The sequence below is a fragment of the Myotis brandtii genome, unplaced genomic scaffold (genome assembly GCF_000412655.1).
Source record: "Myotis brandtii unplaced genomic scaffold, ASM41265v1 scaffold390, whole genome shotgun sequence".
Classification (NCBI taxonomy): domain Eukaryota; kingdom Metazoa; phylum Chordata; class Mammalia; order Chiroptera; family Vespertilionidae; genus Myotis; species Myotis brandtii.
The window spans coordinates 373,874-387,156 of NW_005364954.1; the positions used below are offsets into that span (position 1 = coordinate 373,874).

At 57.9% G+C, this 13,283-nt stretch overlaps 2 protein-coding genes and 1 long non-coding RNA gene across 4 annotated transcripts in view; 2 read left to right on the forward strand and 1 right to left on the reverse strand.

Annotated features, from left to right (window-relative positions):
• Positions 1-13,283, forward strand: part of NDRG1 (N-myc downstream regulated 1) — a 56,905-nt gene that overhangs the window by 39,667 nt on the left and 3,955 nt on the right. The window lies entirely within an intron of this gene.
• Positions 4,867-8,894, forward strand: LOC106727227. Of its 2 annotated transcripts, XR_001363399.1 has the most exons (4): positions 4,867-5,734; positions 5,875-5,939; positions 7,406-7,589; positions 8,493-8,894. It is a non-coding gene; the product is annotated as an uncharacterized LOC106727227 (long non-coding RNA). The 2 variants fall into 2 exon arrangements; XR_001363398.1 differs by having other exon boundaries at positions 4,867-5,939.
• On the reverse strand, positions 7,589-9,828 carry WISP1 (WNT1 inducible signaling pathway protein 1). Its single transcript, XM_014544983.1, has 2 exons — positions 9,625-9,828; positions 7,589-8,384 (listed from the first exon to the last, which is right to left on the reverse strand). The coding sequence occupies exons 1-2, from the start codon at positions 9,811-9,813 to the stop codon at positions 8,085-8,087; spliced, it is 489 nt and encodes a 162-aa protein (XP_014400469.1). The 5' UTR covers positions 9,814-9,828; the 3' UTR covers positions 7,589-8,084.

Below are 13,283 nucleotides of genomic sequence, written 5' to 3' on the forward strand. Positions count from 1 at the left end.
AGATGCCAAACCGCCCCAAACAAGAAACACAGCAGGAAACAGGTCCTAATCCAGGCCTAGGCCAACCCGGGCATCCGGGCTCTCAGGGGCCTTTAGGGGAAGTCAGCCCACCTGCTTCTGTTTCCTCTCCCACTAAAGACAAACCCACTCAGTTTCTGGAAACAAAACCCTCCTCTGGTTTGGGGAGGAGGGAGCAGTGAGCCCAGGGAGGTTGGGCTGGTGTAGGCAAAACAGGCAGCGGGAAAAGAGGCGGAGCTTACTGGGAGGCTCAGAGAGTTTGGAAAAGCAAATCTATGTAGCTCACCTGAAATCGATTTTTAAAGTTCGCGCATACACTTTGCAATGCCGACGCACGCACGCAGGCCTGCTTTCCTGACATTTGTTTTTCATGAACACAAAGGCAGAGACAGATCCTCCTGGCTTTGCTGCAACAACAATAAAACCCATCGGCAAGTGCTTGGCATCATGGATTTAAGGCTTTGGCTCTGCTCTCTCCTCCTCCCCCTCAGCCCCTGCTTCCCACCCCCAAGACATGAGCGAATGGTTATTTCCTTCACGGGGAAGAGCCTCTAAATATGGGGGTGCTTTCCTGGAGATGGAGGGGACATTCCCAACAGCTGTGCCCGCTGCCAGGAATCTCCATGCTGTGGGGCAGGGTGGGGGTGGGGTTTGGGCACCAGATGTAAATAACAGACTCTTGTGGTTGGGATGGAATCCAGGGTAGTTGTGATTTCTGTGGATCTCCTCCTGGTTTCGAGCGAGACCTTCTGTGATTGAGTTCAATCATGGTTGAATCTGAGCTTGACAGCCCAACCTTTCTGACCCGGTTACATTCCTGGATCTTCAGATAGACCTGTTGGCTTTTGTATGGGGTGGGGACTCTGGCGGGCAGGGGAGCAGATGTAAGGGTTCTGGAATGTGTATCCCCTGGGATCTCCTTCCCTCTCCTGCCTCCCGCTCCTCCCTGCACCCCTAACCTCCTCTCTCTGAATGGGGCGGCACCACTGACATGTTTGGGTCACGTTCCCATACTACTGCCTTTCGATTTTCATCCCGGCTAACCATGCATCTGCTAGGGAGTTTGATCAGAGGGAGTGGGACGTTGTGAATCGGCCGCTGGGACCCCGTGGTCTCCGGGACCCTGGAGTTGGTGGAAGGGAGTAATCAGGCCTTGCAGGCAGCGTGAGGGGTCATGAACGAGTCCATCCACCTGCCGCCTTCTATGGGAGGTGTCCCCTGACCTCGAGCAGAGGGTCAGGGGAGGAGTGGCTGGATCCAGACAGAAAACTGCTGTGTACACGTCTCTCCAGAGGAGTTTCTTAACGAGATATTTGTATTTATTTCCAGACCAATAAATTTGTAACTTTGCAGTGAGGTGTCTTTTTTCTCTGCGGAGAGTGTGCGTGCGGCGCCGTGGTTTAAGGGCGGCCTTTCCTTCCTGGGCCCCGGCCACAGGTCCCTCGCCTGTGGCTTCATAGAGCATCGCTGCCCAATAAAAATGCAACGTGAGCTTCCCATTTTCTTTTTTCTATTTAAAATAAATATTTTTTTATTGATTTCAGAGAGAAAGGGAGAAAGAGAGAAACATCAATGATGAGAGAGAATCATGGATCGGCTGCCTCCTGCACAACCCCCACTGGGGATCGAGCCTGAAACCCGGGCATGTGCCCCTGACCGTTTATCGAACTGTGACCTCCCAGTTCATAGGTCGACCCTCAACCACTGAGCCACGCTGGCCTGGCAGCGTCCCATTTTCTGGTGGCCACATGAAGAAAGAAAGAAAAGGTGAATTTAACTTTAGCAGTGCATGTAACCCAGGGCATTGGAATATTCCCGTTTCAGCGTAGACTCAGTGTAACAGTTATTCAGGGGCGTCATTCTTTTCTTTATGCTACAAAACCAGCGTGTAATTCACACCACAGCAACCCCAGGCCAGTGCCCAGCAGCCTGGACGGCACAGCAGCGGTGGGTACAGCTCCTCGACCTGCACGGACAGGGAAATAGCCTTTGTACAGTTTCTTTTCCTTTTAGAAATGTCTGTGGAAAGGCCACTCCTTTCCTCACATCCAATCACAACCACTCGAATGCATGTTTCTACTGAGAAAGAAAAAAGTAAATCCAACAGGTTTTAGTACAACCTCTCATTTTTGTCTCAACTTAAGATCAGTTTAAAATTCACAAAACAGTGACAAAGATAGCACGGTGAGCTCCCGGAGACCCCTGTTAACGTAAGAAACATTCAAAGTGTTAAAACATTAAACGTTTTTGTGAGTTTATTGGAGCCAAACTGTCGACAATTGCTGGGAAGCAGAATCTCATTGCATTGAGAGAATGTTCTGGAGAAGGGCGGGGTTTTGCACCATGTTTTATCCATTGCAATCAAAGGAGGAGACCTTGGTGGGTGAGATGAACTCCATTGGTGATAGAACAGGGAGGCGGGAGAAAGCAGAGCAGGGAACCTCTGGGATTGGATAAAAAGTGAAATGATGGACACATGCTTCCTTTACTCAGGTGGGTGCAGGACAGTTAATGGTCAACAATGAACAGGATAACAGGAGGGAGTTTGTGGTCCCCGCCCTAGCGCCTTGGCTGTGCCCTGAGGGGTCCCGGAAAAGGGAAGTTACAAGTTACCCCGAGAGTCCACAGGTACGTTACCTTAGATGCAGAAAGACCATAGACTCATAGTTGGTCTTTGTCAGGGAAGATACTGGCCTAGGACCTGACTGCCCACTATAAACTGCTTTTTAATTTCAAAAGTTTTAACGGCAGACCATCCTTCAGGTCTCTGAGTTTGCAAGGCCGCCCGCAGGCCCTCCCTGAGTTAGTCAGGATCGCACGTGGCCCGTTTTAGTCCACGCCCCACACGGCTTCCCTTATTATTATTTTTAATTGTATTTTTATGTTTAAATTGATGAGAGAGAGAAGCATTGATTTGTTCCACTGACTCACGCATTCCTTGGCTGCTGCGTGTATGTGCCCTGACCGGGGGTGGAACCCACAACCTTGGTGCATCAGGCCGATGCTCTAGTGGTCGGCAAACTGCGGCTCGGCAAACCGTGGCTCTTGAGCCACATGCGGCTCTTTGGCCCCTTCAGTGTGGCTCTTCCACAAAATACCGGCTCTTCCACAAAATACTGATTTCTGTGCATGGGCCACGAAGTTTCAATTGCACTGTACGTGCGTGCCCGCACGTGATATTTTGTGGAAGAGCCACACTGAAGGGGCCAGAGAGCCGCATGTGGCTCGTGAGCCGCGGTTTGCCGACCACGGCTCTAACCAACCGAGCTACTCGGCCAGAGTCCCCTTGTTCTTATTAATGTCTTAGGTTATTATGGCACGTCAGTCACGACTAAGAAACCGACACTGATACATTATTATTAACTAAGCTCCACGCTTTATTGGGATTGCACGAATTTTGCCCCACCGTCCCTTCCTGCCCCAAGACCCGCCCCAGGACACCCAGGGCCTGTAGTCACGTCGCCTTAGCGCCTGGCCTGTAACAGCTTCTCCCTCGCTGTGGTGACCTGGAGAGTGAGAGAAGCCCGGCCAGGCTTTGTGTGGGGCGGCCCTCCATGGAGGTGTGCACCATGCTTTCCTCTGGTTCCATTAGAGTTTGCGTCCTCGGAATGAAGGCCCCGGAGGCCCTTCTCATGATGGGTCAGCATCGTTTATCGCCGATGAGCTTAACCTTGATCACCTGGCACAGGTAGCCTTTGCCAGGTTTTTCCGCTGTCCTTACCTTTTCCACTCCCCTTTCCAAGCAAGGCACCAAACGCAGCCCACACTTAAGACTCCCTCCCTTTTATTTCATTTTTTAAATGTGTTTTTAATTGATTTTTAGAAAGAGAGGAAAGGAGAGGGACAGAGAGATAGACACATCATGAGAAAGAAACATCATCAATCAGCTGCCTCCTACACGCCCCAACTGGGGGGTCGAGCCCGCAATCCAGGCGTGTGCCCTGATGGGGAATTGAACTGGCAACTTCCTGGTGTTCAACCCTTGAGCCACACCCGCCGGGCAAGTCACACCCCACCCCCCACCCCCCTAAACAGCGCCATGCTGTTACTCATTCTGGTTTTTCTTCACGTGCCCTGAGGAGTGTCTGAGTGGGTCATCAGTGGTAAACACAAAGCTGGCCGCGTGGCTCGGAGTGGACGGGCTGCAGTCGGGCCCGTGGCTCAGGAAATGGGTCTGGGAGTTACAGGAGTTGCTGACTCAGTGCAGAGGGTGAGACAGCATCCCAGCCGGGGGGCCCGCGTGCACGCCAGCACGGAGGGTGGGAGGCGTGTGCCTGCATGAGAAAGCCGTGGTCCAGACCCGGGCAGGTGATTGTGTGTGTTGTATGTGGCCAGAAGCCAGGCAGGGAGAGGGTTAGACGCCTAAAATAAAATCCCTAGGATTACAAAAGCAACCACTTACAGTGAAGGAGAACTGCCCAAGTGTGGCAATTGGGGGACATAGCAACACGTACTTCTTTTTGTTTTTCTTTTCTTTTAAATATTTTTATTTCAGAAAGGAAGGGAGAGGGAGAGGGGGAGAGAGAGAGAATCATCAATGGTGAGAGAGAATCACTGATGGGCTGCCTCCTGCACGCTCCCTACTGGGGAGGGAGCCTACAACCTGGGCGTGTGCCCTGACTGGAAATTGAACCTTGATGTCCTAGTTCAGTGGTCGGCAAACTCATTAGTCAGCAGAGCCAAATATCAGCAGTACTTCTTCAAAATAGACTTGCCCAGGCCGAAAACCAACTTCTGCGCATGGGCCACGGAGTTTCAATCGCACTGTACGTGCGCCCGCACGTGGTATTTTGTGGAAGAGCCACACTCAAGGGGGCAAAGAGCTGCGTGTGGCTCGTGAGCCGCAGTTTGCCGACCACGGTCCTAGTTCATAGGTCGATGCTCCACCACTGAGCCACACCGGCTGGGCTCAACACGTACTTCTTTACGAACAAGTTAGATAGTAACGAGGAGGCGGGCTCCGTGGAACTGCCAAGCGGTGATGCGCACAATACCTGGGGTTCCCACCACAACTGTGCTAGGAAAACAGATGTGACCTCAGCTGGTGAGGTCAGGGTTCGAGTCTGTGTGGAGACAGAGCGAAATGCTCAATGGCAGCTACAGTCAGTGAGAACCAGGAGGCATGTTCTCCCGTCAGTCCGTGGCCCCTGAGTTCCCTCCGTGGATTCCTGGCCGGAGGCTCCCAGGTGAGGAAGGCCGGCTCCAGGCCCAGGTGGGCAGCGCGCAGGCTCCTGCGGATTCAGCACTCACAGTAAGGGCCTCTTCTGTCCCCTCCTGAGCGGAGCCAAGGAAAGGCAGGTGACGGGAACACCAGTGCCGGGCAGCGCGGTGGGACACACACCAGCTTTGGGGCGGAGCCGGCACAGACACCCTGGACCTGCCTCCACCAGCTCCCCGGGCTCAGGCCTCCACGGAGGGAGGGAGCGACCGCCGCGTGTGCAGGTGTTTGCTATTTGGAGTCGGTGGCCGGAGGCTGTTTTGCCAGCTGGGATCCGCCTTCGTTCTCCTGGCTGCTGGTTTTGGTTTCGTGCCCTCATCCGTGGGTCTCGGCAGCAGCTGGAGACCCAGCCCTTCCCACCCACTCCGGGGGTAACCCCCAATTCCTCCCACCAGGCTTCCTGTGACCCCGGGAGCTATGATTCGTTTCCCAAACTGGAGTGCCTCTTCAGGGAGAACCAGGATCCCCGTCACGGAGTCTGTGATTGGTAGAGGGCAGGTGAGTTCCCCCTGAGAAAACCCGGCACGGCCCACACAGACTAGAAGAGATTACTCATGGGGTCAGTTCTCCTCACACAGAATTCCCTCTGCCCCCCCAATAACCCATTTTCCATGTCTCTGTTCCTATGGCCCTTAAAGGAAGAGTCATCGAATAGAAACGAGACCGTCACACACGCGTGGAAGAGGAGAGCTTCTGAGTAAAGGTAGGAACACACGCCGCTTCTTTTATTCACCAGCTGTGTGCGCACCACGGGACGCCGGGCACGGCCCAGGCACTCAGGAGGCCCCAGTGCAGAGGACACAGTCTGGCCCTTGAGTCCTGGTGGGGAATCCCTCTGCCGGCCACGCGCATCACAGCGTGCAGTGCTGGGCGAACCACGCCGCCTGTGAGTGCGGGGCCCGGTTCTGGGCCGCAGGAGGGACGGTCCGCAGGGGAGGCGTGGGATTCTGCCCACCTCGCATGCTTCTGGGCACTCGGCACCTCAGTGACCTGAATGCCAGGTTCCCCGCTCTTGGAAAAGGCCCTAGAGCAGCGGTTCTCAACCTGTGGGTCGCGACCCCTTTGGCTGTCGAACGACCCTTTCACAGGGGTCGCCTAAGACCATCCTGCATATCAGATATTTCCATGACGATTCATAACAGTAGCCACATTACAGTTATGAAGTAGCAACGAAAATAATTTTATGGTTGGGTCACAACATGAGGGACTGTATTTAAAGGGCCAGAAGGTTGAGAACCACTGCCCTAGAGAGACAGTGAGGAAGGGCAAAAAAAAAAAAATGAGAGTGAGGAGTCGCTGACTTCGACGTGTTCTCCTGCCCTGACGCGCTTGGGAGCTCTGAGAGGAGGAAAGACATCGGGGTGATCAGGCCAGTCAGCGGGGGTTGCAATCCCGACCCCCACGGACCAGCTGGGCAGCTGTGGCCCCGTTTCCTCTCCGCTCTGAGCTTCCAGTTCACATTTGTAAGAGCAGAAATCGTAATGGGCACCTTTCAACACGACCCTGACGTGTCCGTGAGCTAGTGCATGGGAGGCACCGAGAACGTGGCGCGTGGTAGGTACAGAGTGAAAGAAGGTAACAGTAGAGAGTCCTAGTTCACCAACAAAGTGAATACTGGCCTCCTTGCCACGGGGACAGCCTTGTCGTGCTATTAGCTGCAACCCCATTGGCTCTCGATCCCTGTGAAGTAGGTTTCTGTTTCTAACCAACTGGTAAACCTCAGCCTTGTGGGTCAGAACCGGGTCGTGTGGGTCGGCAGACCCGAAGTCTGTGACATGGGTCACTGAGGCAGAAAGAGACGGGGTGTCCTGGGCCCGGTGGCCTTTGCCACCCAGGCTGATGCAGGCTGGACCCACCGCCTGGCCTGACCCACTCCCGGCCTGGACCTCGGCCACTGCAGGAGGGTCTGGCCTGGACATCAGTTGAGGTCCCTAAGTGCAGAAGAATGTCCCAGAACACTACTCTCAGGGGTGAGCGAGGCCATCCAGGGGCTCCCCCACCTCCCCTCAGCCCCCAGGCCGGTGGGGGTCTAGCTTTGGGGAAGAGCCTGGCCCATCCCCTGTGAACGTCCTGGTGGTCAGCAGCGGGTGCGTGCTGCGTCCGTCGCTCCTTTGGAAAATGGGCTGACCTTGCTCTGCCCTTGGAGTCCTGACTGGGGACTTTCCCCAGGAACAAGAATGAAATTGACCAAATGGCATTTCTAAGGAAATGACCCCAACGTGTACCCCTCACAGCGCAGGAGTGAGGAGGAACTTAGCTTCAGCAAGGCCCGGATTCATGGACACAATTCTCCGTGAAAAATCCAAGCCCAGGAACCATGGGCCTCCCGTGGCAGATGTCTGGTGACTTCGGGGTACGTAAATCTTTGGGATCAGAGCTACTTTGGGGTGCTGTGGTCAGAACTATTATTACAGGGCCCCTCGGCAGGGCCCGAGCAGTAGACTGATCCGTTGTCCTCAATCCCATCGCTCCTGTTGCGTGGACCCAAGGAGTCTCACGTTTGGCATCTCAAGGGGGGACTAGCGAGATCAGAGGTCCAGCCGAGTCGCTCCATGGGACTCAGGACACACAGTGACTCACACAGGCCGGGGTGGCCCAGACCAGATGGAGAAGGCACTTTCTGTGGAGGGCACGCAGGACCCTGCCAAGGACGGGACCCACAGCCGGGGCCGGAGCAGCAGCCTAGTGGGCCACGGGGTGGTCGGAGACAGGGAAGGGGCCAAGGGTCTGGGTCAGGGTCACCGGAAATGAACGGGAAGTGGACTAGGGAGGGCCCAGCCGTGGGCCGCCGAGGGCTGGCTGCTTGGCACGCGTTGGGCCAGGCCCGAGCCCTGCGTGTGGTGCCCGCCTAATTGGCGATTTCTGAGAAGTCGGGGTAGAGGTCCAGGTCAGCAAAGATGTCGTTGGGGTTTCTGCAGCTGAGGTTGCAGAAGCAGGCGTTGATCCACAGGACCCGGCGGGAGAAGCCGGGCCCGTCGGGGCACTGGAAGGAGACGTTGATGGTCTTGGACTTGTAGGGGATGCAGCACCTGCTGTCCGTGCAGACCCCGCAGTACTTGGGCCTGTAGGCGCGTGTGCTGACGCAGCCGGCGAGGGTGAGGTTCACGGGCGCCTCCGGCTGGTACACAGCCAGACACTTCTTCCCTTCCTGCGGAAAGGGGTGTCGGTTGGGATGCTCAGGGGACGAACCACCACCTCTGCCCTCCCAGCCTCACGGCCCCTTTTCTCTCACCCCCTCTCACCCCCTTTCTTTTAGATCCGCAGCACCTTCAAGCTGGGGAGGCCCTCCCCCAACCCAGCAAGACCCCCACCCCGTGCGACGCAGGAGTCAACTGAGGCCCACAGACCGGAAGGCTTTGCTCGCAGTCTGCAATTTCCCTTCTTCCCTCCATTTCTGCCTGCCCCCCGCCCACAGGACACCCCTGCAGCTCCCCCATCAACCAAGTGCCCAGCTAACTAGTGACCGGGTATGCGCTTTACCCTCCCTCCCCCTCCTCCGCTCCCCACAGCCTCTCACACCCACTTACTCAACTGAGTTGGTGTTATTTAAAAGTAGCTCGCCCAGCTGGAGTTGGTGTTATTTAAAAGTAGCTCGCCCAGCTGGTGTGGGTGAGCGTCGACCTATAAACCAGGAGGTCACGGTTCAATTCCTGGTTAGGGCACATGCCCGGGTTGCAGGCTCCATCCCCAGTGTGGGGCGTGCAGGAGGCAGCCAATCAATGATTCTCTCTCATCGTGGATGCTTCTCTCTCTCTCTCCCTCTCCCTTCCTCTCTGAAATCAATAAAAATATATTTAAAAAAATAAAAGTTGCTCTGTCTCTCCCTCGGGCCACTCAAGAGCAGGGCTCTTTCTGGGCGCCTGTGGTCTAATTCCGTGCCTGGCACATGGCAGGTGCTAGACGGGAGGTCTAGGCCCCCATATGTTATGGACGTGGGGCCTGGGGCACAGCGATGGGGGACATGGGCCACCGTCACGTGCAGTCAGCAGCAGGCGGGCATTTGATGCCAGTGTCCCCGGCCCTGTCTAGTGCTCCTGTCACCCACGTGGCTGGCGTGAGGTGCATGTGGGTTGCGTGAGCACAGGGGCAGAGGAGAATGGCGGTCACGAGGGTCCTCCAGAATCACCAGGGGACCAATTCTGAGGGTCCCTGGGTTCTCTCCAGAGAGACCCTGATGCTAACAACATAGTCACCACGATCACTCCGTTCAGTGAAATTCACAAGACGCCCACCTGGTGACACACGTTACCCCGATAACGGTTAGGAGGTGGGCTTACTTACCCCCATTTTACAGCGGCCCCCTGAGAAAGCTGGGGGGCCAGGCTCAGAGCCCAGCTCCCCTGTGGAGCGCGAGACGCCCGCCCAGCCCGCCCTGGGAGGGGACCCACCTTGATGAGCGGACGGATGTCCACGTCGCAGGGCCGCAGGGCGCAGAGGCGGCTCTCCTGCTCGGGCCAGCAGCGGGCGTTAGCGTTGGAGACCCGTGTGGAGATGCCCAGGCCGCAGCTGGTGGAGCAGGGGCTCCAGGGGCTGGTGTGGGCTATGCAGTTCCCGTGCCAGGGCTCGGACTCGCCCATGACCGCTGCGGACAGACACCAGACGCCCCATGAGTCTCCAGCCTCCGTCACCCCCAACCCCCACCACCGCCACCCGAGGTCCCTGAAACTCGGCCAGGACGGAGGTGGCCAGTCGGCTTCTAACAGCCGTGGGTCCCCAGGGACAGCAGGCCTTGCTCTGAGTCCCTCCTCTTCTCTGGAGGGAAGGCCATCTTCGGGGACAGGTAGACCTGCGTTTCAATCCCTGCTCGGCCACCTACCACTGTGTGACCTTTGACATCTCGGCCGGGCCCCACCTCCTCACTGAGACAATACCAGCGGCCTCTCGGGCTGGGCGGCCATGAGGGTAATCTAGACACTGACTGAGCACGTGTCCGGCGTCTGTTTGGGGCTGGGATAAAAGCCACGGGACACTGTTCCTGTCCTCAGAGGTCACGTTTATCTGGGGGAAGGTCAAAGGCCAGTGGCTACCCCCGGACCCAGCATTTCCTCTGGGTGAGGCTGAGGGCACAGTGCTCAAGGGGACACACAGGCTTCAGAGGGAGCGGGTGGGTGCAGCTCTGAGCAGGCCCACCTGCGGGGGGGGGAGGGGGGGGCGAGGGGTAGAGGTGATGGTAGCGCCCCCTCCTGGGCTGTGGGTGGAAAGGTGGGCTCGCCCCAGGCTCCCCTGGCCTCAGTGAGCCCTCAGGCGATGTGAGCTCACACGGTTTCCTAACCATCATTAATGTTTCTCTCCTGGCATCTAGAATGCTCTCTGGCGGCCTGAGAAATGGAGAATGCCGTGAGCTAGGGATGGGGCGGTGGCCCGGAGGATGGGCCCGAGGTACCCAGACAGACCCCAGGAGGAAGCCAGTCTCACCCTGCGGAGCAGGAGAGAAAGGAGCAGGCAGAGGGGGAGGGGGGAAGACAGATGGAGAGAGAGTGGGGGGCGGGGGAGAGGGAGAGAGAAAGGGGCTGGGAGAGGAAGGTGATAAAAATGGGGGAGGGAAGCTCACACGGTTTCCTAACCATCATTAATGTTTCTCTCCTGGCATCTAGAATGCTCTCTGGTGGCCTGAGAAATGGAGAATGCCGTGAGCTAGGGATGGAGGCGGGGGCACGGAGGATGGGCCGAGGTACCCAGGCAGACCCCAGGAGGAAGCCAGTCTCACCCTGCGGAGCAGGAGAGAAAGGAGCAGGCAGAGGAGAGTGGGGAAGACAGATGGAGAGAGAGTGGGGGGCGGGGGAGAGGGAGAGAGAAAGGGGCTGGGAGAGGAAGGTGATAAAAATGGGGGAGGGAGAGACAAAAATAGGAAAGAAAAGCCATCTAATAGGATCAGAAAGGGGGACGGTGAGGCCTCATACCCAGCCCCTCAAGGCTAAAGGTGTGCAGGGAACATTGATGCATGAATGAGGGATGGATGGGGGATGGATGGGGAGAGGAGGGGAGGGAAGAGGAGGGGAGGGGAGAGGGAGGAGGAAAAGAGGAGGACAGAGGAGGGGTGGGTCTGGGTGAGCTGGGCTGTGAGGTGGAGGGAGGGGCGGAGGGGAGGGATTTGCCTGAGAGGATAAAGGGCTTTGGTTTCTGGGTCACCTGCTAGGCAGGCAGGGGCTCTGCTGGTGTTTGGTCAGAATGGGGTCACTGGGCCACACACAGCAGGCAGACAGCCGCCCTCCCCTACCCCCCGTGGTGGGACTGCTGCCCTGGGCTTGCCAGGGACACAGCGCTCCTGTCACATCCTCCCCACAGGGACTGCTCCTTCCTGGGGCACCCCAGCCCCACCCACAGAGGCTGTGTGATCCTGAACCCCAGCAGGGGGTGGGGTGGGGACCTCCTGGGGTGGCCCCTCTGCACCACGGCTCTCCTGCTTCCCGTTTGTTCTCTTCTGGAACACTCTCTTCTCTTGGCCTCTGCAAACCCTCCTGTGCCCGCCTGCCTCTGGGATCTGCCGCCCTCAGCTTCCCTCTCTCCCCCTCGCCACACACACATGGCGGTGGCTCAGGGGACCCCGTGTCCCCCAGGTCTGCTGGCCTTTGGGGCTGTTACCACTTGAGTGGCAGGTGCCGTGGGACACAGCGCTCCTGTCACATCCTCCCCACAGGGACTGCTCCTTCCTGGGGCTGCCTCAGCCCCACCCAGAGAGGCTGTGCGATCCTGAACCCCAGCAGGGGGTGGGGTGGGGGACCTCCTGGGGTGGCCCCTCTGCACCGCTGCTCTCCTGCTTCCCGTTCGTTCTCTTCTGGAACACTCTCTTCTCTTGGCCTCTGCAAACCCTCCTGTGCCCGCCTGCCTCTGGGATCTGCCGCCCTCAGCTTCCCTCTCTCCCCCTCGCCACACACACATGGCGGTGGCTCAGGGGACCCCGTGTCCCCCAGGTCTGCTGGCCTTTGGGGCTGTTACCACTTGAGTGGCAGGTGCCGTGGGCATCTGGTGGGTAGCGGTCGGGATGCTGCTTAGCATCGCCCAGTGCACAAGGCCGCAGCCCAGCACAAGGAAGGATCTGGGCCGAAGGCCCCGCCCCGCCCCCTCCCCTCTGCACCCTCACCTGGTCTGCCCTCTGCACCCTCACCTGGTCTGCCCTCTGCACCCTCACCTGGTCTGCCCTCTGCACCCTCACCTGGTCTGCCCTCTGCACCCTCACCTGGTCTGCCCTCTGCACCCTCACCTGGTCTGCCCTCTGCACCCTCACCTGGTCTGCCCTCTGCACCCTCACCTGGTCTGCCCTCTGCACCCTCACCTGGTCTGCCCTCTGCACCCTCACCTGGTCTGCCCTCTGCACCCTCACCTGGTCTGCCCTCTGCACCCTCACCTGGTCTGCCCTCTGCACCCTCACCTGGTCTGCCCTCTGCACCCTCACCTGGTCTGCCCTCTGCACCCTCACCTGGTCTGCCCTCTGCACCCTCACCTGGTCTGCCCTCTGCACCCTCACCTGGTCTGCCCTCTGCACCCTCACCTGGTCTGCCCTCTGCACCCTCACCTGGTCTGCCCCAGGGGCTGGGCAGAGGGCGGGCAGTGCTGTCACGGCTTCAGCTGCTGCTGGTTGAGTCACACCTGCTGCCAGTGTCAGAGGGTAAAGCATGGGGGAAGTGGGGGGATCCGGGCAGCCACTCCTGCTCCTGCCCCCAGCACATGGCACAGAGCCTGGTACTGACACGTACGTGTCTCCGAGCTTATGGCTGTCAGCGGGGCAGACAGGAAGAACCGATCGGGAACACTTGGAAACAAAGGTCCCACTGAGTCCACGTGTATTGACGGCTGTTCCAGGCGCTGAAGATCCAGGAGTGAACCAGATAGAGGAAACCCACACCTCCCGGAGCTGACATTGTAGGGGGGTGACCAGGGAGAACCAACAGATCGTAGAACGTCGGTCGCTGGGGATCGTGCCAGGGAGGACGGTGAAGCAGGAGGGGACGTGGGAGCTGGGCAGTCCCTGAGTTACATGAGGGGGGGCAGGCAGGACCTCCCAGAGGCAGGAAGGTGTGGGGTGAGCGGTCCAGGCGCTGGGGGAGGA

Excerpts from the sequence above, each read along its gene's own strand:
- WISP1 (XM_014544983.1), bottom strand. The coding sequence starts at position 9,813 with ATGGGCGAGTCCGAGCCCTGGCACGGGAACTGCATAGCCCACACCAGC. Across the intron at positions 8,385-9,624 it reads ACATCCGTCCGCTCATCAAG|GAAGGGAAGAAGTGTCTGGC; the intron begins GTGGGTCCCCTC and ends CCCTTTCCGCAG.